The sequence below is a fragment of the Culex quinquefasciatus genome, chromosome 1 (assembly GCF_015732765.1).
Source record: "Culex quinquefasciatus strain JHB chromosome 1, VPISU_Cqui_1.0_pri_paternal, whole genome shotgun sequence".
NCBI lineage: Eukaryota > Metazoa > Arthropoda > Insecta > Diptera > Culicidae > Culex > Culex quinquefasciatus.
Window position 1 is genome coordinate 115,945,858 of NC_051861.1, and position 27,049 is coordinate 115,972,906.

Genomic DNA, 27,049 nt, shown 5'->3' on the forward strand with positions numbered 1-27,049 from the left:
AACACCCGAAATGTCAAAATCGCGCAGTAGCACCAACATTAGAAAACAAATATGGCTGTCATGCGTGATTTATTGTGGGTCTCGTGGCGCAGGGGTAGCGGCTTCGGCTGCCGATCCCGATGATGCTATGAGACGCGGGTTCGATTCCCGCCTTATCCACTGAGCTTCTATCGGATGGTGAAGTAAAACGTCGGTCCCGGTTTCTCCTGTCTCGTCAGAGGCGCTGGAGCAGAAATCCCACGTTAGAGGAAGGCCATGCCCCGGGGGGCGTAGTGCCAATAGTTTCGTTTTCGTTTTTTGCGTGATTTTGACATTTCGGATGTTCACCATTCGAACGCCATCTTCGCTTAAAAACCTGGATAGAGAACCTGTAACAAAAATAACTCCTTACACTCCATACTTGGAGATTATGTATCTCACGAGGGTTACTTAGTCCAAGCGGGTCTTGCAGGTCTTGAACATGCCGATGTACTCGGAGAAAATGCGCCACAGCTCAGCCGAGCTGTAGAGCACCTCCCCAGCTTCCTCCTCCGTGGCTCCACTGTCTCGGGAGCTACTGCTGCCTTTGCTGCTTCTTGCGGGTCGAGAGCGATCCTTTGATTTTCCATCCGGGACTACGCCCGGCAGTGGAGGGAACTCCACCGACGTGAACGCCGGAACTGCTGGAATCTACTTCTCCGCCTTTCATACAGGCGATTTTGATTTCGACGCCTGCTGCCGCCGCCGGATGAAATCCGTACGCTTGGGGCAGCTGCGGTCCGTGGCTTCGTGGGCTCCAGAGCAGTTGGCACACCGCTTCGGCTTGGCTTCTTGTACTTTGCACTTGTCCGTCTTGTGGGAACCCCCATAGTTGTTGCACCTCCCCTTGAGGTAACAGATCCTGATTCTATGACCCAGTTGCAAGCAGTTCCTGCACTGGATCACGTTCGGTCGCTTGTTCCGGTAGGCCTCAGACCAGATGTGAAATCTTCTCAAGCGCTTGATTTCACTTTTCTGTTTGAGGTTGGTGTACCCTTTTTGGAACGTAACGATGTACGGGGTTTCCTCCGAGGAGGCGAACACAGCTTCCAGGTTGTGCGATTCCTTGAGGTTCTTCTACGCCGGTGGAAGTCCTCTGACGACGACGCGGAGTTGCCGCTCGCTTCGTTTCTTGTGGGTATAGAACTTCACTTTTTTCGCAACCAAATGGGCCCACGCGGTTTCAAAACGCTCCTCGGAGATACACAGCATTTTGATCCCAAACGGAGTCAGCTTGTAACTTGGCTTGGATGTGCACGACAACATTACACTCCTCAGCTTGGCGTAGCGCGAATTCTTTACCACCTTGGGTTTCTTGGGTGAGACGCTCCCTTTCCCGGCTAGGTTACCATTGTTGTTCTCCGCCAGTGGGCTGAACTTGTTGTTGTTGAGAAGATTCTTGGCCTTTTCTACGAAAACGGCAGAAAAAAACGGCTGTCTTCGTCTGTCAGACGATAAACGACTCCGGCTTGAGTAACCTTTTCACATAACTTCCGCGCGTAAATATCCTCCAACGAACAACGAAAAATCCGTCTCCCGGTCCAGCGTCCTCTCACCTACAGACTGTCTAGGGAATCTGTACTCTCACCCACTGCAAAAACAACGGTGCGGTGCTGACTGCTTTTGACAGCAAAACAAACGTCAAGCGCAGCAAAATCGGCCGACCCCTTGCGATGCGCCGCCGCTCTCGCGTTGTTGTTGTCGTCGTCGTTTCGGCGGGTGCATAGTTTTGCGTTTCTTTCCCGGGGAAAGGCTGCGTAATTTGACACTTCAACTGTTTACATGAAGATGCGTTAAGATTGTGACGCCATCTTGGATTGTTGTTCCAAAAGAAATTTTTGCTGTCAAAGTTTGACAGTTGCACAGGTTGGGTTATGTTGGGTCCGCTGTCAAGTTCAAACAGGTTCAAACGCTGAGAAAAGCCTCTCCCCCCTTTTACGTGGATCGAGTTGTGTTTTTGTTGTTGCATTCTTCGCCGCGCTGTCATCGCGAGAAGAGAAGAAAAAAACACAATTTTTTCCTCCTCCGTCGTCTTTTTACATCAAAATTTAATGCACATCTCGGTGCTGCTGCTGTGTACTTTCAGCTTGCGCGTACGCGATCCGCAAAAAAAACGAGAACAGAGCTCTTGCAGAGGAAGGAAGTGAAGTGAGCAGGAAATCTGGCAGGAAAAATCGAATTTTTCCCTGTGCTGAAAATTAGACATTTTATTTTTTTTTTGCCGTTGACCACATCCGGGCGGCGTAACCGTGTTGGGGTTGCTGTTTTGTGTGGGCTTTTCCGTGCTGTGCCTGTGCGCCGCAGCAGCTGTGACCTTTGGCATTCTCCGGGACTGGATTCCGAGCCAGCTTGCTCCGTGGAGGGCGGCCATCCGTGACGGAACGACGACGAAGGCGAAGGAAATGGGCGAGCACGGTGTGGTCGAGCAGCCGGAAGATGCTGGAGCTGCTGGATCCGGAACGGCGTCGTCGTCTTCCGAGCAGGAACAGCTGCGTGAAATCTGCCAGCTGCTGTGGGGCACCTCGGTCCGGCAGGAGGTGTTCCGGCGGTGGTCCCAGGGCTTCGAGTTTAGCGCTGGCGAACCGGCCGCCCTGGTCCAGCGGGACGGCGGTCCGTGTTGTGTAATCGCACCGGTGCAGGCGTACCTGCTCAAGATTCTGCTGATGGAGACTCCCGGACACAGCTTTAGTGATGTAAGTGGTGTTGATGTTGGCACGGGATTGACGAGAGAAAGAGGGGAAAAAATGTCTCCATGAAACAGGCGGGATGATGACCTTGGCTTACAGGTTTGCACCTGTGAATTTGTTGCTGAAACAAGTGTCTCAAATGAATCACTGTGACAAAAGCTAAGAAATCACCAACTTGTTAGCTTTTGAAACAGCTCAAAACATTTCACATTCAAGCATTTCTACGAAGAACCCCATACAAAAATCTGCGTAATTGTTGCTTGTAGGACCGACGTCAACCAACAACAGTTTGATGTAGAGCAAGCCCTTCGCAACTGGGATCTCTTTAAAAGTGACAGCTGTTTGTTTACCTCGGTAAAAGGCTGATACGCAGATCGGAAGGAACGCAAAATTGCTTACAAATAATAAAAAGAACGGTCAAGGAAAGGGTCACGAAAAGATTTTTCTTAAGCGATACACAGAAACAGAAACGGAAAGTGACATTTGACGTTTCTGCGTGCGGTGCTTGTTTGCAATATTGCGCGTATTCCCGAGAAAGACACGCGGCAAACCAGCCTCGAAACGACGCGCCGCACTTACGGCAAATGCGCGCTGTCAAATCCCATACTGCGCGTTTTGTTTTTGTTGATCTTCAAATCGCCTGGCATTGTTGTCAGGTATGTTTTATATTGCACCAAAAGTGTAGAAAATCGCTGGCAACAATGTCTATGGCATATTCTGAAATGCCGCGCGGCGTGTACCTTTGAAAGAAACGGACAATATGTTTTGATTAAAAAGATTCCAAAAAAAGTTTCCACGTGGTTTAAGGTTGGTCCCTATCCAGGCTTTTAAGCGAAGATGGCGTTTGAATGTTGAACGTCCGAAATGTCAAAATCGCGCAGTAGCACCAACATTAGAAAAAAAATGCGGCTGTCATGCCATGGCACACTTTTTTCGTAATGTTGGTACCACTGCGTGATTTTGACATTTCGGGCGTTCACCATTCGAACGCCATTTTCGCTTAAAAAGCTGGATACAAATATCTACTTTATTACATAAAATTCAATATTTAATCATGTGAAATTTTGAAATTCGACAATACAAATAATTCAAAAATTAAAATTCGAAAATATGGTAAAAAAAAATTTCAAATAATAAAAAAAATAATTAAGGAAATTTCAACAATTTTTAATATCTTTTTAATATTTTGGAAATTCAAAATAAAAAAATATGCAGAATTGAATAATAATTTTAACATTAAAGTATTTATAAATTCAATAGCTCAAAAATGTTACAATTAAAAGCCTGGAAAATTTCAGAAATCACAAGGCTAAATTTCAAAAGTTTTAAAAATCTGCAATAAAGCAATTCGAAATTCAAATTTACGAAAACCTCGAAATTATAACATTAAAAACTTTATTTTCTCCATATTCAAAAAAATTAAAGTTGTTTAATGAAAAAATAAGATTTTATGACGGTTTTTTTTAAAAAGAATTTAAGAATTACAAATTTAAATATTTTAAATTTTAAAAACTCATAAATTAAAAATTCTACTTAAAATTTAAGAATTTAGGAATTTCAATAATTTAAGAAATTAGGAATTAAACAATTCAAGGATATAAGAATTTAAGAATTCAACAATACAAATAGTTCAAAAATAAAAAAATCGAAAATATGGAAATTTTTAAATACTAAAAAAATAATAAAGGAAATTTCAACAATTTGTAATATCTGAAATTTGGAAATTCAAAATAAAAAATATGCAGAATTGAGTAATAATTTTAACATTGAAGTATTTATAAATTCAATAGCACAAAAAAAAATTTAAAGCCTGGAAAATTTCAGAAATTGCAGATCTAAATTTCAAATGTTTCAAATATCTAAAATATAGAAATTCAAAAATAAAAATTCGCTAAAATCTCGAAATTCTAACATTAAAAACTTTATTTTTTCCAAAATTAAAAAAAAAGTTCTTGAATGAAAAATTAAGAATTAAGGACGGTGTTTTATGCATTTAAGAATTACAAATTTCAATGTTTAAAATTTTGAAAACCCATAAATTAAAAATTTAAAAATTGTAATTTGAGAATTTAAGTATTTAAGAATTTAAGAATTTAGGAATTTAAGCATTTAAGAATTTAAGAATTTAAGAATTTAAGAATTTAAGAATTTAAGAATTTAAGAATTTAAGAATTTAAGAATTTAAGAATTTAAGAATTTGAGAATTTAAGAATTTAAGAATTTAAGAATTTTTGAATTTTTGAATTTTTGAATTTTAGAATTTTAGAATTTTAGAATTTTGGAATTTTATAATTTCAGAATTTTAGAATTTTAGAATTTTAGAATTTTAGAATTTTAGAATTTTAGAATTTTAGAATTTAGAATTTTAGAATTTTAGAATTTTAGAATTTTAGAATTTTAGAATTTTAGAATTTTAGAATTTTAGAATTTTAGAATTTCAGAATTTTAGAATTTTAGAATTTTGGAATTTTAGGATTTTAGAATTTTTGAATTTTAGAATTTAAAAATTTAAGAATTAGAAAAAATCAAAATTTGAAGAATTTAAGAATCACGGAAAGAAGGCGCTACCGGCGCAACATTTCTTGACCGCGTTCCTTCCGATCTGCATACTTAGCTTTACTCAGACATACTCAATTTTGCTTTAGTTTTTAAACAAGATTTCCGGAAATGACCCCAATGACCCTGTCCCTTCCAGCTGACCCCGGACAAGTGCAAAACGCTGCTCATCCAGGCCATCTGCAAGATCCTGATGAAGTGCAAGTCGTCCAAGTACCGGATCGTGAGCCTGAAAGCGCGCCAGTCGGGAGACCCTGCCGGAAGTTCATCAACCGTGGCCCTTCCGGTCACGGAGGAGGACGGCGACGCCGAAATGGTAGACGCCCTCGAGAATCTTCCACCGGCGAGCGGCGGCGGCGCCGACGACGTCGAGCTGGGACTGGACGCGGCGACCGGCGCGGACGTTTCGGGCACTTCCGGCGCGCGGCCCGAACCGTGGACGCCGGAAGCGTTCCACGAGCGGCTCTGCGTCACCGAGCTCGACTCGATCGACGACGTGGAAAAGTATTACTCGGAGCAGTTCCCGGTGCTCGCGGACGAGTGCGGCGTGCTGCTGCTGCTGTACACCGTGCTGCTGACCAAGGTGAGACGCACTTCCGGCTTTGTTTGAATTAGGTTATGATCAGGATTTTCTTCTCAGGGTCTCGAGTGCGTGGTGAGTGAGGTCTCGGACACGTCGGAACCGCTGATACACGGCACGTACGGGTACGGCAGCCAGGCGCTGATCAATCTCATGCTGACCGGACACGCCGTTCCCTACGTCTGGGACAACGAGCAGGACGTCGGCGGGCTGAGTGAGTCCGACGCCACTTCCGGCCCTTTCCACCGACCTTAACTTACCCTCCATTTTTTCAGAACTGAAGGGCATCACACAGCAGTCGGACATCGGCTTTATCACGCTGATGGAGCAGATGCAGTACTGCACGGTCGGCTTCTTCTACAAGAACCCCAAGTGTCCGGTCTGGGTGATGGGCTCGGAGACGCACCTGACGGTGCTGTTCAGCAGCGAGAGGCGCTTGGTGGCGCCGGAAACGCCCAGCGAGGTGGCGCGGCGCGTCTTCCGCCAGTTTGACACCGAGGGAAGCAACTTTATCCCGAGCCCGCTGCTGCAGGACGTGCTGTGCGCGCTGGATCTCGTGAGCGAGCCGGAATAGTAAGTAAATAGGGGGTAGACTGTGGCAGGTTCCGGACCAGGTGGACAATTTTAGAGCTGATTGAAAGTAGGGCAATATGGGTGTCAAACTTCATGATTTTTTATTACGATTTCGATTAAGTATATTTTAGGACCACGAGTGGCCACCGATATTTTGTAGCAGGTTCCGGACCAGGTGGCCAATCCCGGAACCGACCAGAACCGTATGAATATGGGTGTCAAACTTCATGATTTTTTATTACGATTTCGATGGAATGACTTTCAAGACCAAAAGTGGTCCTGGACACTCTGTAGCAGGTTCTGGACCAGGTGGCCAATCCCGGAATCGACCAAAACCATAGCAATATGGGTGTCAAACTTCATGATTTTTTATTACGATTTTGATGGTTTGACTTTTAAGATCGAAAGTGGCCACCAACATTTTGTAGCAGGTTCCAGACCAGGTGGCCAATTCCGGATTCGACCAGAACCATATCAATATGCGTGTCAAACTTCATGGTTTTTCTCAACAATTTCGATGGAATGACTTTCAAGAGTCTCGGCCATTTTGTAGCAGGTTCCGGACCAGGTGGCCAATTCCGGAACCGACCAGAACCGTATCAATATGGGTGTCAAACTTCATGATTTTTTATTACGATGTCGATTAAGTATCTTTTAAGACCAAAAGTGGCAACCGATATTTTGTAGCAGGTTCCGGACCAGGTGGTCAATTCCGCAACCGATCGGAACCATTTCAATATGGGTGTCAATCTTCATGATTTTTGATTACATTTTCGATGGTTTGACTTTTAGGAGCAAAAAAGGTCACGGACACTTTGTAGCAGGTTCCGGACCAGGTGGCCAATCCCGGAACCGACCAGAACCGTATCAATATGGGTGTCAAACTTCATGATTTTTTATTACGATCTCGATGGAATGACTTTCAAAACCGAAAGTGGTCCTGGACACTCTGTAGCAGGTTCTGGACCAAGTGGCCAATTCCGGAATCGACCAAAACCATAGCATTATGGGTGTCAAACTTCATGATTTTTTTATTACAATTTCGATTAAGTATTTTTGAAGACCACGAGTGGCCACCGATATTTTGTAGCAGGTTCCGGGCCCGGTGGTCAATTCCGGAACTGACCAAAACCATATCAATATGGGTGTCAAACTTCATGATTTTTGAATACGATGTCGATTAAGTATTTTTTAAGACCAAAAGTGGCCACCGATATTTTGTAGCAGGTTCCGGACCAGGTGGCCAATTCTGGAACTGACCAGAACCTTATCAATATGGGTGTCAAACTTCATTTTTTTTTTTATTACAATTTCGATGGAATTACTTTCAAGACCAGAAGTGGTCTCGGCCAGTCTGTAACAGGTTCCGGACCAGGTGGCCAATCCTGGAACCGACCAGAACCATATCAAAATGGGTGTCAAACTTCATGATTTTTAATTACGACTTCGATGGAATGACTTACAAGACCAAAAGTGGTCTCAGCCATTCTGTAACAGGTTCCGGACCAGGTGGCCAATTCAGAAACCGAACAGAACCATATCAATATGGGTGTCAAACTTCATGATTTTTCCACCCCCTCTTTTTCAGCGTGGACCTGATGCGCAAGAAGCTGGACCCGGAGTGCCTCGGCATCATCCTGCTGAACGACTTCATGTACGAGTTCTTCCCGACGGAGAAGAAGTCGATGCCGGACACGTTCGACCTGCTGCACTACAACGGCATCCCGAACTCGAACGGCGAGAACCGGGTGCGCTTCAACAAGGGCCACGCCATCCTGCTCGAGAGCGACGTGCGGATGTGCAACCCGTCCGATCCGATGCTGACCTGCCTGCAGACCAAGTGGCCCAACATCGAGGTCAACTGGGCGAACGCGCGGACGCCCTCGCTGAATTGACCAGATTCGTCGTCGTCGTTCGTGCCGCTACGCGTTGTTACTGTTTGAGCGCTACTCTTACTTCTAGGGAGGACAGAGTGAAGGAGGAGGAGGAGGAACAATAAGATTGCAGGGGAGGAAGAAAGTTAAGTTATTTGAAAGGAGAAAAAGAGAGAAATACGAACGCTTTTACACACGGACCGAAGTGTACCGGCGTCAGCACCTTTGAGATCGTAACAATCCCAAATAACTGGCAGTCACAGTTTAGAATATGAAGCTCTCACAGACTCACACTCACAAGCAACCAATCACACAAAAGGAAAAACTAATCTCTTGCAACAGTAAACTGGATGAAAAAAGCAACAAAAAAAGAATATTTTAATCGGCACACGTGACTCAATCGTGAAATTAACAGTTTTAGCTTGTTTTTTAAATTTAAAATTTGCTCTGAAAGTAGAACACTTAAATTAGCACTTGGAAGACCGCTTTGAAACTCCTGTTTTTTCCCCTTTCTCTCTCAAACAATAGAACAATAGAACCAGTTCAATAAAACTCAAACCAAATAAGATAAAAAAGAAGCCATCAATGAATCACACAGACACAGATTGTTCCGCGTGTTTATAGATATTTTCCCCGGTGTTTTCAAAATCCTCAGCCCTCTTCATCCCAGAAAATGCTTCCAATCGGAGAAGCGATCCCCCGAATAACACACAATTCCAAAATCAATTTACAAAAAAGAATGAAAAAACAAAATTCTCACAGACAAACGTAGCTGAAGAATCGATTCGACAACACCCCCCTCTCTCTCCTCTTTTTAGTAGAGAAGGCAAATTCGCGAAAACGAAATCAAAGATACTGTGTACCCGAGTGGAATGATCGAAAATATATATGATTAACTAATATCTAATTAGAGCGAGTTGGTTTAATATTGGGGGAATTTGGAAATTGAAGAACGTCCCTTTTTAACGTTTCAACGAATCATCTTTGCGGTGAACTTTCGAACAGTAGGACTGGCCGCTGTCACGCCATCAATTCAAAATTAAAGAATTTCAAAATTAAGTCTAAAAATTCAAAATATGAAAAAAAACGAAAAAAAAATCTTAAATTTAAAAATTTAAAAATTCAGAATTCTGGATTTTTTTTTAATTCTAAATTACTTTAATTCGTAAATAAAATTTCCTAAGATTTTTAGCCTTTTAATTTTTTTATTCTTTACTTATGACTCATAGGTTGTTTTGAAAATTTACTCTAGAATTATACTGCCCATGTTCGCATAAATGTCCCATATGGGTCATTCCATCTCAACTGTGCACGAAAAAGTGCAAATTTGAAAATTACCCTCTCCGATCCTGCTCAAATTTGACAGGGCTGTTGAAATTACCGAAACATGCAAGAATCCCGAATTTCATCCAAATCGGACCACCCCCTCCATTTTTGTACCTCGCCAAAAAATCGACTTTTTGGCGATTTTTGTGTGAAACCCCTATTTTCAAACGGCGATAGCTCAGGAACCACAAATCTTAGAAGGTCGGTCATAGACTCAATTTTGAAGGAAATTGGACGTAGAATCCATTTCTGAGATCAAAATTTTGATTAATTTATTTTTTCTACCTGTATTGCGCAATTGAAAACTTTAAACGGCCGTATCTCAAAACACCCCATCTTATTTTTTTTATTTGACCTCACCATCGTGTTCCCCGGCCAATTTTACATAAGAATCACTTATCGACAGAAAGGAATATGTTTCGTTCCAGAGATATCGAATTTTAAAGTTTTTAGTTTTTGAGATTACCTACATTAGCTTCATTCGCCGCATCTGCTAGAAGCACTCAGGAGCGCTATTCAATAATTACTACCTGATGTTGTGGAAAATGATCAATAAATTTTTTATTTTTATAATTTCACGCAATTTTCAAATACCTTAATCATTTTTTTGTTCAAGGAATATTTATTGGGTTATTTTGAATGTACCGTTTTTTACGAGTTGCTAACCGTTTTAGAGTACCCCGAGGCCATGAATAGGGCCTTTGTCATGAGCGGTAGCAAAATAGTGCCATTCAGCAAAAACCCCAAAATCTGCTTTATGGTTCAAAAGATGGATCATATTAAATCGATTTTTACATTGTGAGCCAGCTCCATTTACTGAATGGATGATTTTGGTCAAGGTACATTTAGTAGCCGTATTGTGTTCCAAGAATCCGAAATGATAGAAGAAAAAAAACATTATTGTTTGGACGGTGTCTAAATCATCGCTACTAAATTTTGGGAACTAGCTGAACTTTGTGATTTTCTTACATTTTTCAGTTTAATACTTTCCAGAAATCCTTTTCCTACTCCTTGTGATCGTTCTTCATGAGAATACAACGTATCAACAAATTTTATTCATTTTAATTCATATTTTTTACTCAATAATGTATCGTGCACTTATTGTTCAGATCAATTGCATTTTTCTGCTCGCTGCATCGGAATCCAATTCTGCCCTGTACTGTGTGTCGTTATTGCTCTATCCTGTAGGTTAGCATAGAAATTCATCTCATTTTTTTAAAGCGGATAATCATTTTCGATTTAAGGTGAAGCCTTTGATCTTTTTCGAAGAAAAATGATCATCACTCTAAAATGTTCTGTACTAAATCCAATTTAACGAATTTCTGCACCAAATGTAATCAGCATGTGCCGGTTGTTGCCTTCTCAAAGCCACTGAAAGAATTGTTGGTCTAAATCAAATGTGTTTCAAAATTTTTATTATTTTGTGGTACAATCATTGACATCCTAGTTGGCAATCATTGATCAATGACGATTTCCATAACTTTGCAATTATTGGGATAATCGTTACCAAAAGGAATCAGCTTGTGTAGGGCACTATTCTAAACAACTTGTAAAAGAAATGTTGTCAAAATATTAATAGCGACGCAATATATCCAGAACGAAAAATCATGGCAATGATGGAAGTCTTCCGGTTAACGCCTACAGTGTTATACAGTTTATTTTGCCCAATTTGCTAAAGATTATTTAATATGATATCTTATTCCAATAAATTACCAGGTAGCAGTTATTGAACAGCGCTCATGAGTGCTTCTAGCAGATGCGGCGAATGAAGCTAATGTAGGTAATCTCAAAACTAAAAACTTTAAAATTCGATATCTCTGGAACGAAACATATTCCTTTCTGTCGATAAGTGATTCTTATGTAAAATTGGCCGGGGAACACGATGGTGAGGTCAAATAAAAAAAATAAGATGGGGTGTTTTGAGATACGGCCGATTAAAGTTTTCAATTGCGCAATACAGGTAGTAAAAATAAATTAATCAAAATTTTGATCTCAGAAATGGATTCTACGTCCAATTTCCTTCAAAATTGAGTCTATGACCGACCTTCTAAGATTTGTGGTTCCTGAGCTATCGCCGTTTGAAAATAGGGGTTTCGCACAAAAATCGCCAAAAAGTCGATTTTTTGGGGAGGTACAAAAATGGAGGGGGTGGTCCGATTTGGATGAAATTCGGGATTCTTGCATGTTTCGATAGTAACAACAGCCCTGCCAAATTTGAGCAGGATCGGAGAGGGTAATTTTCAAATGCTGTTCCGCTTCAGCTGGAATGACCCATATGCAAAAACAGCAGGCTGAGAAAAACGCATTAGAAGTTTGTCCCATACATAAGGCTACGTGTTAAGTTTTCACGAAAAAACAGGATTTCCTCCTGATTTCTAGAACAAAGTACTGGATGTTATAGGCTCTTTTGAAAGAGCACACAATTTTGAACAAAACTGCATCAATAACTCGAAATCGATGAAAATGCATATGGGACATTTCGAGCCAAACATTTCATTAGGGCACAAAACCAAAACGTAAACATTCGGGATTATTCCACTATTCCATTCATTAGTACACTCCCTACATGCCCTCCAAGAATCAGATTGATAACAAACAATTTCCTATTGAAAAAATCAAAAACACAAAAGGGCCCATAACAATGTTCACTCCGAACCAGAAAAAAAGTTCAATTGTGCCCTTTTATTTTTCGTTAGTTTTTCGTAGTTGAGGAACTTTCTATGATATAAAGTGAACTTTTCATACATTCTTAACACTAATTCACTTCAAAACAACGTTTGGTTTACGTTTCACCAAGGATTTCTGCAGAAAAAACTTCGTCGAAACACAATATTTAATACGGTCCCGCGGATGCTGTTCAGTGCACTTTTGAAGAATTTTTATGTTTCACATGCCTTATTCTCACCATTCGATCACAAAACATCACTAATTAACATAATGTTCCCTGAATTCCTCATTATTTCTAACTGAACAAAAGGTCCCATAAACATCATTCAAAACAACAATCCGGTGACAGCGCTTTAGTGCCCTTTTAGTTCTCTTCGAAATTGCATTTAGAAAAGGCCCATTATGAACAGCCACGTAGCCTAGTGGTAACGCTTCCGCCTCGTAAGCGGTAGATCGGGGTTCAAATCCCGGCTCGGACCAACACAACTGGTGATCTTTTCCCTTCTGGATTCGATTGCTTAGTAAAGGGAAGGTAGTGTATCGTCACAAACTGGACCTTATCACGACACCTTAGGGAGGCGACCTATGGAATGTTAACATTAACCTTTACATGTTAACATTAGTTGAGTGAAAAACTGCCACTGAATCCGCTTTGTAAATGCCGGCCCCGATACTCTTCACGGGTGTTCCCCTCAGGAACTGGGAAAGATTTACTTTTTTTTTTACATTATGAACAGCAGTTGGAAAGCTAAAAGGGCCTAATAACGAGATTTTTTTAAATTATGAGTTTTATTGTGAAAATCAACATAAATTAAGAAGCAGTAAAGCAGAGTTGAGGATAATGATGTGTTTTATCGAATCATCAGTAAAAATACCATCAGTCAAGCTTATGTTTTAAATAGGAATTGAAACAAGTTGTCTATCTTTGCAAGCGATTTTCTCGAATCACGGTTTTTGCTTTTGTGCCCTAATGAAATGTTTGGCTCGATTTATGCGATCAGGGGCAGTATAATATACTTAAATTCTTGAATTCTTCAACTATTTAATAATTTAATTCTTACATTTTTGAATAATTAAATTCTTGAATAAAAATAAATTAAAATAAAAACCAATCCAAAAATTTAAGAGTTTAAAAATTAATATGTCTAAAAATTCGAAATCTGAAAAAACGGAAAATAATCTCAAATTTGAAAATTAGAAACACTAAAGTTCTTCTATTTTTTTAATAATGTCTAAAAATTCGAATTCTGAAAAAAACGGAAAATAAATTCAAATTTGAAAATTAGAAACACTAAAGTTCTTCTATTTTTTTAATACTTAATTTCTTGAACTCCAAAATAAAATTCCTTAAAAATTATTCTTATATTCTTAAAAATTTAAATTTTTCATTATTTAATTCTTTACTTATGACTTATAGGTTTTGAAAATTTTCTTTAGAATTCTTTTATTCTTTAATTCTTTAATACCTTAATTCTTTAACTCTTTAACTCTTTAATTCTTAAATTCTTAAATTCTTAAATGCTTAAATTCTTAAATTCCTAAATTCTTAAATTCTTAAATTCTTAAATTCTTAAATTCTTAAATTCCTAAATTCTTAAATTCTTAAGTTCTTAAATTCTTAAATTCTTAAATTCTTTTAAATTCTTAAATTCTTAAATTCTTAAGTTCTTAAATTCTTAAATTCTTTTAAATTCTTAAATACTTAAATTCTTAAATTCTTAAATTCCTAAATTCTTAAATTCTTAAATTCTTAAATTCCTAAATTCTTAAATTCTTAAGTTCTTAAATTCTTAAATTCTTTTAAATTCTTAAATTCTTAAATTCTTAAGTTCTTAAATTCTTAAATTCTTAAATTCTTAAATTCTTAAATTCTTTAAAATTCTTAAATACTTAAATTCTGAAATTCTTAAATTCTTAAATTTTTAAATTCTTAAATTCTTAAATTCTTAAATTCTTAAATTCTTAAATTCTGAACATTTGGTTTATTGGACCTTTAAAAAAAACTACACAATTCTTTAATTCTTAAATTCCTTAATTCTTTAATTAATTGATTTTTGAGTTTTAAATTTTTGAGCTTAATTTTTTTGATTAATTTAATGTTTTATTTTAGCGTAGCGTTTTAAAAATATTTGAACTTTTAATGATTGAGTTTTTTTTAATATTTTTTAATTTTAAATTTTTTCAATATATATTTTTATATTCATTAAAAACTTTGAATTTTTAAATTAGTAATTTTTTTTAATTTTTCTAGTTTTGAATTTTTTGAATTTTGAGGCTTTGTAATTGGTATTTTTTAATGTTGTTTTGTATACATATTTCACCAACCAGCTAGAAGTCGCCTGACAAAAAACTTTTTCTAGTAAGAGAAAGGAAATCTGATGCAAACAAACCTCCAGCTGTAATGTAAACATACTTTGCATGTGTTGGTAAATTTCTGACTAGAAAGCCTTTGAAAATGTGTAATTTTACCACTTTTCTGGTGTAATGTCACTTTTTCAGTCTTAATTGTGGTAAAATTACTTCATGAAAGAGGTAATATTTAACCTTCAAAAATTGCACCTTACAAATTTACATAATTTTTTTACTACATAGGAAATCCCTGACTCTAGAGTGGAATCGAAAATCTTTTAAGGTCAACTCAACTCAAACAGCTGGACGACACGACGAAACATGCACTTTTACTCTCTCTCTCTTTTCCTATCTCTTTCTTGCTTGAGCGCAGCAAGTGTGGTGACAGCAATCATTTGAACGCTGTCAGGGGCCAAGTGATCGTAATTTCGGTAGAATTCAAACGAACGAGCTCTGCGCGAATGAAAGAGGTGGAGAGAGTCAAATGACTAGATTATGAAGAGACTCTCCCTTTTTCACGGCTGTCATCGACAGAAAATAATCTCACCTGATTTCCTTACGCACCAAGTGTCCATTTAATCAATAGCCAACAAACAATCACGATCGAAACTTTGTACTCACGCTCAATCGCTGTCCGACGATGGCCTTACCACCACACGACCCCCCTTCTTTTTCTTATTTTCCCTGCCCTGCCTTCTCCGCTCCCGCAAAATAGCTTCGGCCCGCTCCAGCTCGTCCATCGATGAGCTGGACGCCGACCCGTCCACGACCTCATCCTGATCTTCGTGCACGATAAACGACTGCAGATCGCCATCGTCGTGCAGCTCATCGTCCGGCCCCGGCAGCTGCGAGTAGATCTCCGAGAGGTTCATCTGACGCCGGGGCTGGGCCGGAATTTTGAAGGCCGCCCGCGCGTTGATCGGACTCCGGACCGACTGCAGGTAGCGCGCCCTCATGTCCACGGCGTCGTCCTCGACCGGCCCATGGTACACGATCGAGTCGTCCACAAAGTGGCTGTCGTGCTCGTTCGAGTCGTCGTCTCCGCCGTGGTCTTCGTCGTCATCCGAGACGGCGGCCTGACTCAGGAAGAAGTCACACTCGTTGCGGCGACGTCGCTTCCGAACTCGTTGCGGAGGTGGCGCCGGCGGATTCATCTCCGCGGAAGTTTTCTGAAAAAGAAGCTTGGATATTGAAGGGGAAGTGATCAAAGTTGAGGAAATCCGTACCGATCGCGCCGTCAGGAAGACCTCCTCCTCCTCGTCACTGCTGATGACGGTCGCCGCCTTACGCTTTGGCGCGATCACGAACGACGGTTCGTCCTCGTCCGGCGGTGAAACCGTCGGAACAGGTTGCTGCGTAGCAGCGGCACCGAAAAAGGGTGAACTCTTCGGAGCCGAACTCGATCGTACAACGGGGGCGGAGTTGACCTCGAGCGTCCCGCTCGATCGCGTCACCTGAAGTCGCGAGAAGTTGATCTTCTTGCGCAGGAGCGAAGGGGACTTTTCGTCGAGGAGTTTTGGACGGGAAGGTGGCGTGCTCGGGATGATCTGCTTCAGGGCTTGCCCGACGTCGTAATCTACGGTTTTGTCGGTGTCGTAGCCGTCTTCGACGGCGGCGGCAACCGCCGGCGTGGTTCTCGATGGTATCGTAAGGTCAAACAGGTCTTCGTCGTTACTGTCCGCCAAGAAGTCGTCCAACTCGCCGACGTTCAGCGTTTTCTGCGTTGCCGGTTGGCCGTACTTGCGGGGAGGCGGTACGTTTTCCTGCGAGTTTGGGATCTCCTCCTCGTCCTGCGAGTCTTCGAGGAATTCGGCCAAGATCTCACAATCGAGCAGCTCCATGCGGCGCGCAAGTGATCGTGGTGATTGTCGCGGGGTCGGCTTGACCGGGGATGGTTCGCTGGGGAATGCTTCCCGAAGGAAGCGATCGATTGGGATTCCGGAGCTACCTGCGCGATCACCCGGTTCTACCTTCGTGGGCGAATCCTCCAAGAACTGATCAATTTGGACATCTACTGCAGGTTTCACGATCGTGGAACTTCCCGCGATCTCCGGGTTGATCCTCTTGCTACCATTTAAAGCAGGTCGATCAACTTCCGGGAACGACTCATCATCCGCGAGCAGGGCCGCCTCCAGATCTTCGATCTCCTTACGAGCGATCGTACTATCCTCCTCCCCTTCAAAGTTCCCCGCAATAAAGGCAGCTTCCTGCGCGGCCAAGCTCAAATCCCCCGCGTCAAACAGCGTCCGGCTGAGGTCGGCCACACTTTCCACGATCATCGCTTCCGTACGCTCGCCGTCACTGCCCGACTCCTCGAACATCTGGTCCACGCTGTTCAGGTGGAAAAACTCCAGCGCCATCCGAACGCCAAGATCCTTGCTGCGACTCGACGCCGCCGGCGACGCGATCGTGTCCGAGTTCTTGGCCTTGGCGATTGACCGGTTGAACGCCCGCAGTAGCGGGCTGTCCGCTGGAGTTTTCTTGGCCAGCGTCGCTACGCGGGACTTTGCCTTGTTGCGGTTGATCGGGGTGTCGTCCAGCGGCGATCGCGTCTCGAAGAGGGGTGCCAGCCGGGATTCGGGAGCTTTCGGAGTTTCGTCCGGAACTTGCGCTAGGTAGCGCGACTCCTCCAGTTGAGACAGCACAACCGGGTCGATCGCGTCGGGAACGGCTCGAGCGCTCTCCGGGAGCGGCTTCGCGATCGCGGAAAAGCTGAACTCAGATAGTTGATCGTACAAGGTTTGGAAATCGGCTACGATCGCATCGTTGGTTGGGATTTCAATGTCTGGTTCGCCTAACGGCGATCGTCGCATGCGTTTCGCCCACTTCCGGGACTCTTCAAGCTCAGCGATCCTCGCTTTCAGCGCAGATCGACCTCCGAAAAGGTTTTCAAAGCTACTCGTTTCCGTTCGCACGGATTCTCCGGCGTCGTCCAGCAGTATTACGGACTCGCTGTCCGCGGAGGTGGCCTGCAACACGTCACTCTTGACGGAGACCTCCTTCAGAAGAGGTAGGTTCGCCTCGAGGATCACCTTCTTGATCACGTTCGGGCAAAGTATAGACTTGATGATCGATTCCTTCCCAATCTCAATCAGCTTTCCGCCGTTGAGGAACTGTTCCCGTCCGAGTCGTGCCTTGTGCCGCAACAGCGGCTTCATCAACCGCTCCAACTCCTGCTCCTCATCCGTCTTCCCAACCCGGATCGACTTGTCCGTCGGAACCGTCAACCGATCCTTCGAAGTGTTGGCCGAGTCCACCGAGGTGTCCTTCGTCGGACTACAAAACACCTCCCGCTCACTCTCGTCCAAATCCGCCTCCGTCTTCCGGAAGAACTTCCGGACGTCCTGCGTCCCACGAGGCGCAACCTCCTCCCCCTTCTTCCTCCTCTTACCCCGAGTCTCCGCCGTCGAACTCTCCCCCGCATTCTCCCGATCCTCCTTCGCCGGCCTCCCCCTCTTCCCCCGCTTCCCACCCTCACCCTCCCCCCGCTCCTCCTTCTCCGGAACCTTAATAAACGTCTGCACGCACCGCGGCGCAAACTCCGTCGGAACCAACCGCGGCGATCCCCGATAAAGCACGTTCAAAATCTCCCGACTCTTCGAGAGCGCCCGGTTCGTCTTGTCCTTCGACGCCAGCACCTCCTTCAGCGTTTCGTGCTCCTTGCCCTCGGTCACCAGCATCAACACCCGCCCAACAGCTTGCCGACCGGTGCGGCCAATCCGTTGCACGAACCGGGTCGGGTTCTTGACGATGTCGAAGCACACGATCAGATCGACCTCGCCCACGTCGATGCCCTCCTCGGCGACGCAGGTCGCCACCAGGGTGTTGCACTGTCCGCTCCGGAAGTCCCGCATCGTGGCGATCTGTTCCTTTTGGGACACGGCGGGGAGACCGGTGCCGCCCGGGGTGCCCTGGCCTGGAATTGGTGAGGAGGGGAAAAAGTTACATTTGTGGTACAGTTCAAATTGGAACTAACGTTAACGGTTTGAATTGCAATGGATTTGTAAAAAAAATTATTTAAATTCTGAGGTACAGTTCGTAATGAAATTAATGTGAAGAGTGATACAACATATTCTATTGACGTGGTACAGTTCAAACTGACATGAACTGTACGAGTGGATTTATGGAATTTCATGGTTTAAAAAAATGCTGCCGCCTCAATTTCAATGGTACAGTTCAAATTGACGTTGACTTCAGGAGTGGTGCAGTTCAAACTGACATGGACTGTAATGGAAGTACAAAGTATTGAAAATTAGAAATGCGAGTTAATTTCAAACTAACATGGTTTTTCAAGATGTGAATCTTATTCCAATTTTAACAGTCAAAAATGTGGTAAATTTTCACAGAACGACAGTTCAAAATGAAACAGTTCATATGATCTGGACCTAACTGTACTATTTCAATATAACTAGAGTATAAAAAAAGGACCTATAAGCGCTATCCAGATTTTTAAGCGAAGATGGCGTTACAAATGATGAACGCCCGAAATGTCAAAATCGCGCAGTGGTACCAACATTACGGAAAAAGTGTGCCATGGCATGACAGCCACATTTTTTTCTAATGTTGGTGCTACTGCGCGATTTTGACATTTCGGGCGTTCACCATACGAACGCCATCTTCGCTTAAAAACCTTGATAGGACCTTACAAAAAAACTCGGGATATCAATTTTGCAGTTAAATTTACGGTAAATTTGCCAACCATTTGCAGGATTTTCGAAATACATCTGCAATTAACAAAACTTTAAGTGGAACATTGTATTGTAACATTTTAATAATCCAAAAAATCGTCATAAGGCCAAAACTGCAGAGTTTTGACTTAAAAAAAAAAATTTCAAAACTTAAAAAATTCTAAAATTTGAAAATTTAAATAATAAATTATTTCAAAATTCATAATTAAAAACTTTAAGGGAAATTATTTTCAAACTTCGAACATCCAAAACTTCAAAAATCTAAAATTTTAAAGTTTTAAACAAATTTGAAAATTTTAGAAACAAATTTTGAATTTGACCTATTGATGTTAAATAATTCCATTTTGGCTGCCATCTTGGATTATACAGAATAAGATAATGCTCTAAATTTATTTTCATATTTTAGGTCAGAGACGTAAATTTGTGTCAATAATGCATATCCGCCCTTTTCTCGTGTTGCTTTAGTATTGATAAAAAAAATCGTGATTCTGTTATCTAAAATTCGAAATTATGAAATGTTCATGATTTTATTTTTTGATAAGTTGCGAGATTTTTAATTTAAGATATTATAAAATTTAGGATTTCCGAATTTATGAATTGAAATATTTTAGGATTTCAGAATTTTAGAATTAGATCCTAAAATGGAGCTAAAATGTGTGATATTATTGTACACAACGATAAAGCTTATTTTTTTGAGTACAATGACCCTTTGAACGACCGCAAAGGATATTTAATTCAATTTTTGAAACATAACTTTACGGCCCTACTTGACAGCTCGTTCCAAGGGGACCACAGTTGATCCATCGAAAAAATGTTGTCTTGTCAATTTATTTTTTTGCATTAAAATAAAAAAAAGTGATCAGAAATGGTTTTTAATCGTGTTTTTTTTAAATTTACATACGGCTTTAGGACCCTTTTAACTGCCAACATTTCAAATAGCATCAATACTTTTTTTTTATCTTAAAATGTTTATGTTATAGATTCTTTTTTTTCTTAAAATTTTGGAGCTGTGGAATTTTAAATTTTGGAGATATGTTTGTTTTTAGAATTTTGTGTATTTTTGAGTGGTTGTATTTTGAATATTTTTGTATTTTAAAGAATTTTAGAACTCGTCAATAACACTTCAAATTGTGCCATGTCTCACGCAAACTATTTTCAATGGCTTTCTTTAGAAGGAATGAACTAAAATGAAAAAACTAAAAAAATGAATTTCGGGAATTTTGAATTTTGTAGACATTTGGAAGTTTAAAATGTTGAATATTATAAATTTTGAATTAAAAAAAAATGAAATTTAGAATTTTAGATTTTAGAAATTAAGGATTTCAGTGATGTAGAATTTCAAAGCCTTTGATTTTGTAAAGTCAATTGTAACATTTTTTTTTTAAGAACTCAAGAATTAAGGAATTTAAGAATTTCAGAGAGGAATTTAAAAAACCTTTGATTTTGTAAAGTCGATTTTTGAGATTTTTTTTGAAGAATTCAACAATTTTTGAATTTAATAATTTCAGAGGGGCCAAACCAGGATTTTGAGAATTGCATGTTAAAAAAGTTATAAAACATAAAGTTTTTCAAATTTCAGAGTCAGAAAATTATAAATTTCAAAAAAATAAACTTTGAATAAAAAAACTTTTATTTTCAAATCCAAGAGCTAAAAAATTAAATTTCAAAAAAATTAACCACTGTAAAGATCTGGGTGCTGAATAGTCGTCCGCAAAGCGGCCTCAATTTAGAACTGTCAAAGCGGAACCAATTTACTGTTCGCAAAATGCTCCCAAGAAATAGCAAGTATTGTAATCGATCAATAATTTATTTTGTCAGGAATAAAAAAAAGTTGACGGCGTCGAACTTTTGAAAGATTTAAAAGTGCCATTTGGATGCTCTTACGATTCACTAAATTCCACCCACTTCTGACGCAATTTTTCGTCACGTGGAAAACAAAAAAGGCCTCTTTTGGCTGCCCCTCCTTTAGTCTATGAACAAAACACGCGCGAAGTACTTAATTTTGTCAGCGAAAAGTCTAACATCAACAGATCCAAAATGTTTCAAAACAAGTCACTTCAGCAGCAAAAAAAATGTCACGCTTGAGCTTGAACATAGCCTTCTACTTTGTTTATGTTTACAGCTGTAGTGCAGTTGTATTAGTGAGGAGTAGTGGGGAGCATTCGAAAATCACGTTACGCATTCTGTCTTTTCAGCACCCAGGTAAAATTCTTTTAATTTTGTTAGTTTCTTTACTTTTTATTTTAAGGTTTTAAAACATTTTTCCTACTCAATATGTCTAACAATTTCATAAGGAAAATAACGGTAGGATTCACCTTAAAAAATAATTTCAAAAATTTTGAATTTTAGATATTTGGAAATTTAGAAATTTTCAATATTAGAAAATTTGAATTTTAAGAAATTTAGAATTACAAAAAAGCCGAATTAAAAAAAAATAGTTAAAAAAAATCTCAAATTAGAGATTTAGAAATTTAGAATTTAAGAATTTGAGAATTTAAGAATTTAAGAATTTAAGAATTTAAGAATCTAAGAATTTAAGAATTTAAGAATTTAATAATTTAAGAATTTAAGAATTTAAGAATTTAAGAATTTATAGATTTTTTTTTTGCAGATATACACGCAGAAAAAAGTTTTGTAGAATCAGCCTGTACGAGGTTGAATCAATAAAATTTTTGTTGAATATAATCAACGCCGATTTTGCGTTGAAACAAACCTTGATTTTATCGATTCCACAAAATTCTTTTGTTGTTTTGAAAAAGCTGCTTTGACGTTTAGCGTTGATTCAACAAAAAATTTGATTTTCAAATCAACAAAACGTTTTGTTGATTCAAATATGCCTTATTTTTCTGCGTGTAGAATTTAAAAATTCTTAGATTAATTTTTTTTAATTGACTGTATTTTTGCTTTTTTAATTTTATATTTCTGTATTTTTGTGTTTTAGGATTTGACAATTTATAGAACTTTAAAAAACGAAGTTGACTTTATAGCTGTCGGCCACCATTGCTAGTACCAACCACTAGTGTCTTCCTTTTTAACTACAAGGACTTCGCCGCCCTGGGCTCCTAAGCGTACTAGAGTATGGCACGGAGCGACGGCGCCGAATACCCATATTTACACAAAGAATTTTAGAGCGCCCGCCGCGGGATTCGAACAAACAACCTCTGGATTGTGAGCCAGTGCGCGGTCCGATTGATCCACACGGGCGGGACTATAGAACTTTAGCATTTATAAATTCGAGAATAAAAAAAATAGTACTTTAATTTTATTAGTTTTATAATTTAGATTTTTTAAATTATGTTTTATCTTTTGTTTTACTTTTGAAATCTATTTTTTTTTTAATTATTTCTTAATGTTTGAATAAGTCAGTTATGATATTTTAATTTTAAATTTAGCATTTTTTTTATTTTTGTATTTTTTGATATTAAAATTTATTTTTATTTCTGGATTTTGGAATCACTTTAATTTTTTTTATAAATTAATAATTTGAGTACACTCAAACCCCGATGGTTTGACACCAACTGTTGTCAAACGAACGGGGTCACTTTTTAGTTTGACACCCCTTTTACACGGAGTTTATACACACTACCAGAAGTTTGTTTTGAAAGTGTGAGTGAGCGCCGTGTAAAAAGTGACAGTTCGTCACTTTTTAGTTTGACTTTGTCAAACCAACAAACTAAACACAACATACAAACTAAAAAGTGTCAAACGAAAAAGTGATCAACCACCGGGGGTTGAGTGTACAGTAGTTGTTCGCTAACTGGGCTGAACGAAAAACTAACGAGGGGACTACCGATGCATAATATTTTCATGATGAAATATTCGCAATTCGCAATTTTCAGTGTAAGAACGGGCCTTGACCGATCTTATGCACCAGGTTCCCGACGAACACGCACTGCCCTTACACCTACATCTCACCCTTGCTCTGAGTCAGTACGAGCAGCACGCTAGAACACGCTTTGAGTGTTCGTGCCAGGCATGCACACCTTCTTTTCCGGTTACGCATTTTAACTCGGCCGGGGGTGGTACATTACGTAGGGTTTGATGTAAGTATAAGCGCCTAACCATTTATAGTGTGCCTATCAACTTTCATTAAAGCAAGTACTGTTTTATTTTTAGTTTGAATTCAAAAACTAGTTGTTATTTTACTGTGTATTGTTTTCTCCTGGAATCTTTCCTAGTGTTGAGTCGTGTTTATCTGTTGCTATTTCTTTTGTCGCGGTGTTTTGTTACAATATTTTGGTCCTAAGCATTTTAGAAAGTACAATAGTAATATTAGTGTAAATCCTTCAATCATTCCATAAATTGAGTAAGGGCTCGAGCCTCACTTGCTTAAGAAAAAGGTGAAGTTTCAAAACAATGGACAGTGAAGGAAATATACTATATGTAAAGAATCAATAGTAAAAGAAAGATGGTAGAAATTAAAAATTATTCGAATAGATAAATAAAGAAAAGGCACATGATAAACAAAATTGACATCGCTACCAAATTAAGGGAAAGCAGACAGTTTGTTACAGCAGCATCAATTGGTAAAATAGAGTTGAAAAGCGTTGAGAAATAAGAGAATAAAAAAAAATTAAAAAATCGAAATCAAATGGAGGATAGTAAACAGAAGCCGTTTAAGAAAATCAGTGAAACAAAATAAACAGAAGATAGCTGTTAGCTGGAAATGGAAAGGAGAGAAACCCCGTTGTGCGATGTTTCAGGTACATCCACAGCAGCTGACTCAACATACTGCGAATCAAAACAATACCGTCTACAATCACAAATTACTTCCCTTTCCCACATTGTCGCGCCCCTTTCTTTTAGCCGTCTCGACTCTGACCCGCGGTGGTCAAAGGTTTACGATCCGTTTCCACAGGCCACCAGCTAGGTCATCATGAAAACCAAGCCAACGTGGAGGTAAGAAAATAGGACACTCGCAAGGAACCAGAGCTATACTGTTCTGATCAAGATAATTCGGATGATCTAACAGAACTACGGATGTAGTTAGTTACGCTCCTTCCAGGATGTTCCTTACGTGGACGTCAACCGAAGAGCACGCAACAAGGTCAATGCCATTGCATGCTCTTAGGTATCAATCCTTGGCCTGCATAATATTTTCATGATGAAATATAAAAATAAAAGTTACTCAAATTTATTTACAATGATTACTTCGCATATTTCATCAGTTGTAACTTGAAATTACATAAAAGTTTGAAAAAAGTTTTTTTTTATTTACTGAACATGATTTTTGCATCCAATAACCCCTCGGTGATTTCGGTTTGTTTTGGTTTTTTGGCGCAGCCCAGTTAAACAACGCCCAGTTACCGAACAACTACTGTATTATTTTATATTCATTGGTTTGAATTTATATTTATAAAGAAGTTTTAAACTCAGGATTTTTTTAAAGTCTTTTTGTAAATTTTTAAGTTTTTTTAATTTAAATTTTTTAATATATTTTTTTATTTTAGAAATTTTGAATTTATAAATCATATTTGCAGCAACACACGAACACACGCGCTTTAATTTTAATGGTACCGTTCAAATTGACATGAACTATAACCGTTGAATTGCTTCAATTTTTCAGTTGTAAAGTTGAATTTTCAGAGGGGCAAAACAATGATTTTAAAAACTGCATGTTGAAAAAAATATAAAAATAAAGTTTTTCAAATTTCAAAGTTTAAAAATTATAAATTTCAAAAAACTTTGAATAAAAAAAACTTTATTTTCAAATGCAAGAGCTAATAATTTAAATTTTAAATATTTTAAAATTAAGCCATTGAAAAATCTGAAAAAAATTAAACAAAAAGATCTTTGAAATTACTTTTTTTTAATATTTCAAGATTTTAAAACATTTTTGCTATTCAATATATCTAACATTTTTTTTAAGGAAAATAACGTTAGGATCCGCTCTAAGCAAGTGATACGACCATCAAATCCTTACCCACAATATACTTCGGCTTGATCAACGGTCTGTTCCGCAGCAGCAACCGGTGAATCATCGCCACCGAGTCACGATACTCGCTGAACACCATCGCCTTCGACTGCGGATTGCCTTCAAAGTGCTCCCTCAAATGCCGCTCCAAAATCGCAAACTTGGGATGGCCAAAATCGAACGCATCATCATTCGCCACCGCCGGAACCACTCCGTTTGGCATGGCGCGGACATTCCCAAAGATCGCAAGCGGATTCCGCCCGTACTCGTGGCGAAGTTCTTCGATGAGGGCTTTAAGGGAGAGGTCCATGGATACGAAGTACTTTTCGTTTGAGGAGTTGGTGTCCTCGAAGAAGTTGAGGAAGGCGCGCAGTCCGTGCCGGATGAGGAGTTCGAGCGCGTGGTACATGCTGATGCAAGTGCTAAAGTCCGAGTTGATGGAGGTGGCGTTCGGATGGCGCTGGATGAGGTTGTTTTCGCGGAATCGTTTGTGGGCCATGATGAGCGAACCACGGGAGAGTGATCCGACGTGGCCGGAGATGGCGTTGGCGTCGAGAAGGCGGCGCACGTACGGGTCGATGATCTTGAGGTAGCTGTCGCGGATTCGGGTGAGTTTGGGGCCGAGGGGAGTCACGATGGTGCGGATGTTCTTCTTGAAGGTGTACTGCGCCACGTCGATCGAGTTTTCCCAGCGGACTTCGATGTGGGAGATGAGGAGGTTGCGGATGACCTCGGTGACGTCTTCCAGGGTGCGTCCGGGTGTGGCGGAGAGGGCTAGCACGCGGAAATTTGTGGTTCGGGAGACGATCGCGCGGATGACCTCGCAGTACGCGTAGTTGCCTTTGGCCTTGTGCGCTTCGTCTATGACGACCAGTTTGACCCGTTCGAAGGGGAAGATCTGGTCGGGGGAGTTGATGTCCGACTGGACGGACTGGGGCGTCGCGTAGAACACTCGCTTCGTGCGCCACAGCTCGGCGCGGTTTGTCTTAGACTGCCGTCCGGTCATTTCGGCAGTGTCATCCAGAGAAATCCCCGTTACGTTGTGACAGGCCTGGATTTGCTGGTTCACCAACGGTTTCGTGGGCGCCATGAAGATCACGATCCCGGTCGGGTACCACCGGTAGATGTTGTACATTACCGAGGCCGCTATGAAAGTCTTCCCGAGCCCGGTCGGAAGCACCACCAGCGTATTCTTGAAGAGTGCGGCCTGCGTAATCGAAAACTGGTACTGCCGCAGCGGATAGTTCGTCGGGTAGATCCAGCTGTCGCCGACGTTGTTGTCGAACCCGGCGTAGCGGTCATCCTTGCGCAGCTGCATCCCGTCCGGCGGTCGGTCCAGCATGGCAAGCATCGCCGGATCGCACAGGTCGCTGTCGTCCAGGTTGAACGCGGAACTTTCCGAGCGATCGTTCAGCGAGTAGCTGGTGGCGTCGAGGACGCCACCCCGGGAGTTGTTCATGGCTATGGGATTAATTTAACTGTAAATGGCACAAGATTCACATCACTGAAATCAAGAGGTTTACAAAACTAAATTTTGCAAACTTTTCACGGCTGCACTTGTTGACGGACGCGAAACACAACAACGACTTCGAAGTTCAAAACAAAACAGCAGCAAACGCTTGGATGAACTCGCGCTGCTGGAAGTGACGACAAACGCTTGGAGTAGGGTGACAAGCGAATCGTCATGATCACAATATTTAGGTCAACTCAAAATTGAGTGTAATTATTGTTTAGAATTGGGTACTAAAGCCCTACGTCAATTTTTATGTACAACGGTAAAAAACACGATTAAAAACCATTTCTGATCACGTTTTTTC

The 27,049-nt window shown here is 40.5% G+C and overlaps 2 protein-coding genes across 2 annotated transcripts; one reads left to right on the top strand and one right to left on the bottom strand.

Moving 5' to 3' along the window:
• Nucleotides 1-1,966: 1,966 nt before the first annotated feature.
• On the top strand, nt 1,967-9,196 carry LOC6050817 (ubiquitin carboxyl-terminal hydrolase MINDY-3 homolog). The gene is made up of 5 exons (XM_001867314.2): nt 1,967-2,711; nt 5,401-5,844; nt 5,902-6,055; nt 6,117-6,414; nt 8,003-9,196. The coding sequence occupies exons 1-5, from the start codon at nt 2,421-2,423 to the stop codon at nt 8,307-8,309; spliced, it is 1,494 nt and encodes a 497-aa protein (XP_001867349.2). The 5' UTR covers nt 1,967-2,420; the 3' UTR covers nt 8,310-9,196.
• A 5,985-nt stretch (nt 9,197-15,181) lies between these two features.
• Nucleotides 15,182-26,818, bottom strand: LOC6050823. Its single transcript, XM_038266894.1, has 3 exons — nt 25,242-26,818; nt 15,857-18,546; nt 15,182-15,799 (listed from the first exon to the last, which is right to left on the bottom strand). Exons 1-3 carry the CDS (start codon nt 26,689-26,691, stop codon nt 15,254-15,256), a joined length of 4,686 nt encoding a protein of 1,561 aa, XP_038122822.1. The 5' UTR covers nt 26,692-26,818; the 3' UTR covers nt 15,182-15,253.
• Between the last annotated feature and the right edge of the window lie 231 nt (nt 26,819-27,049).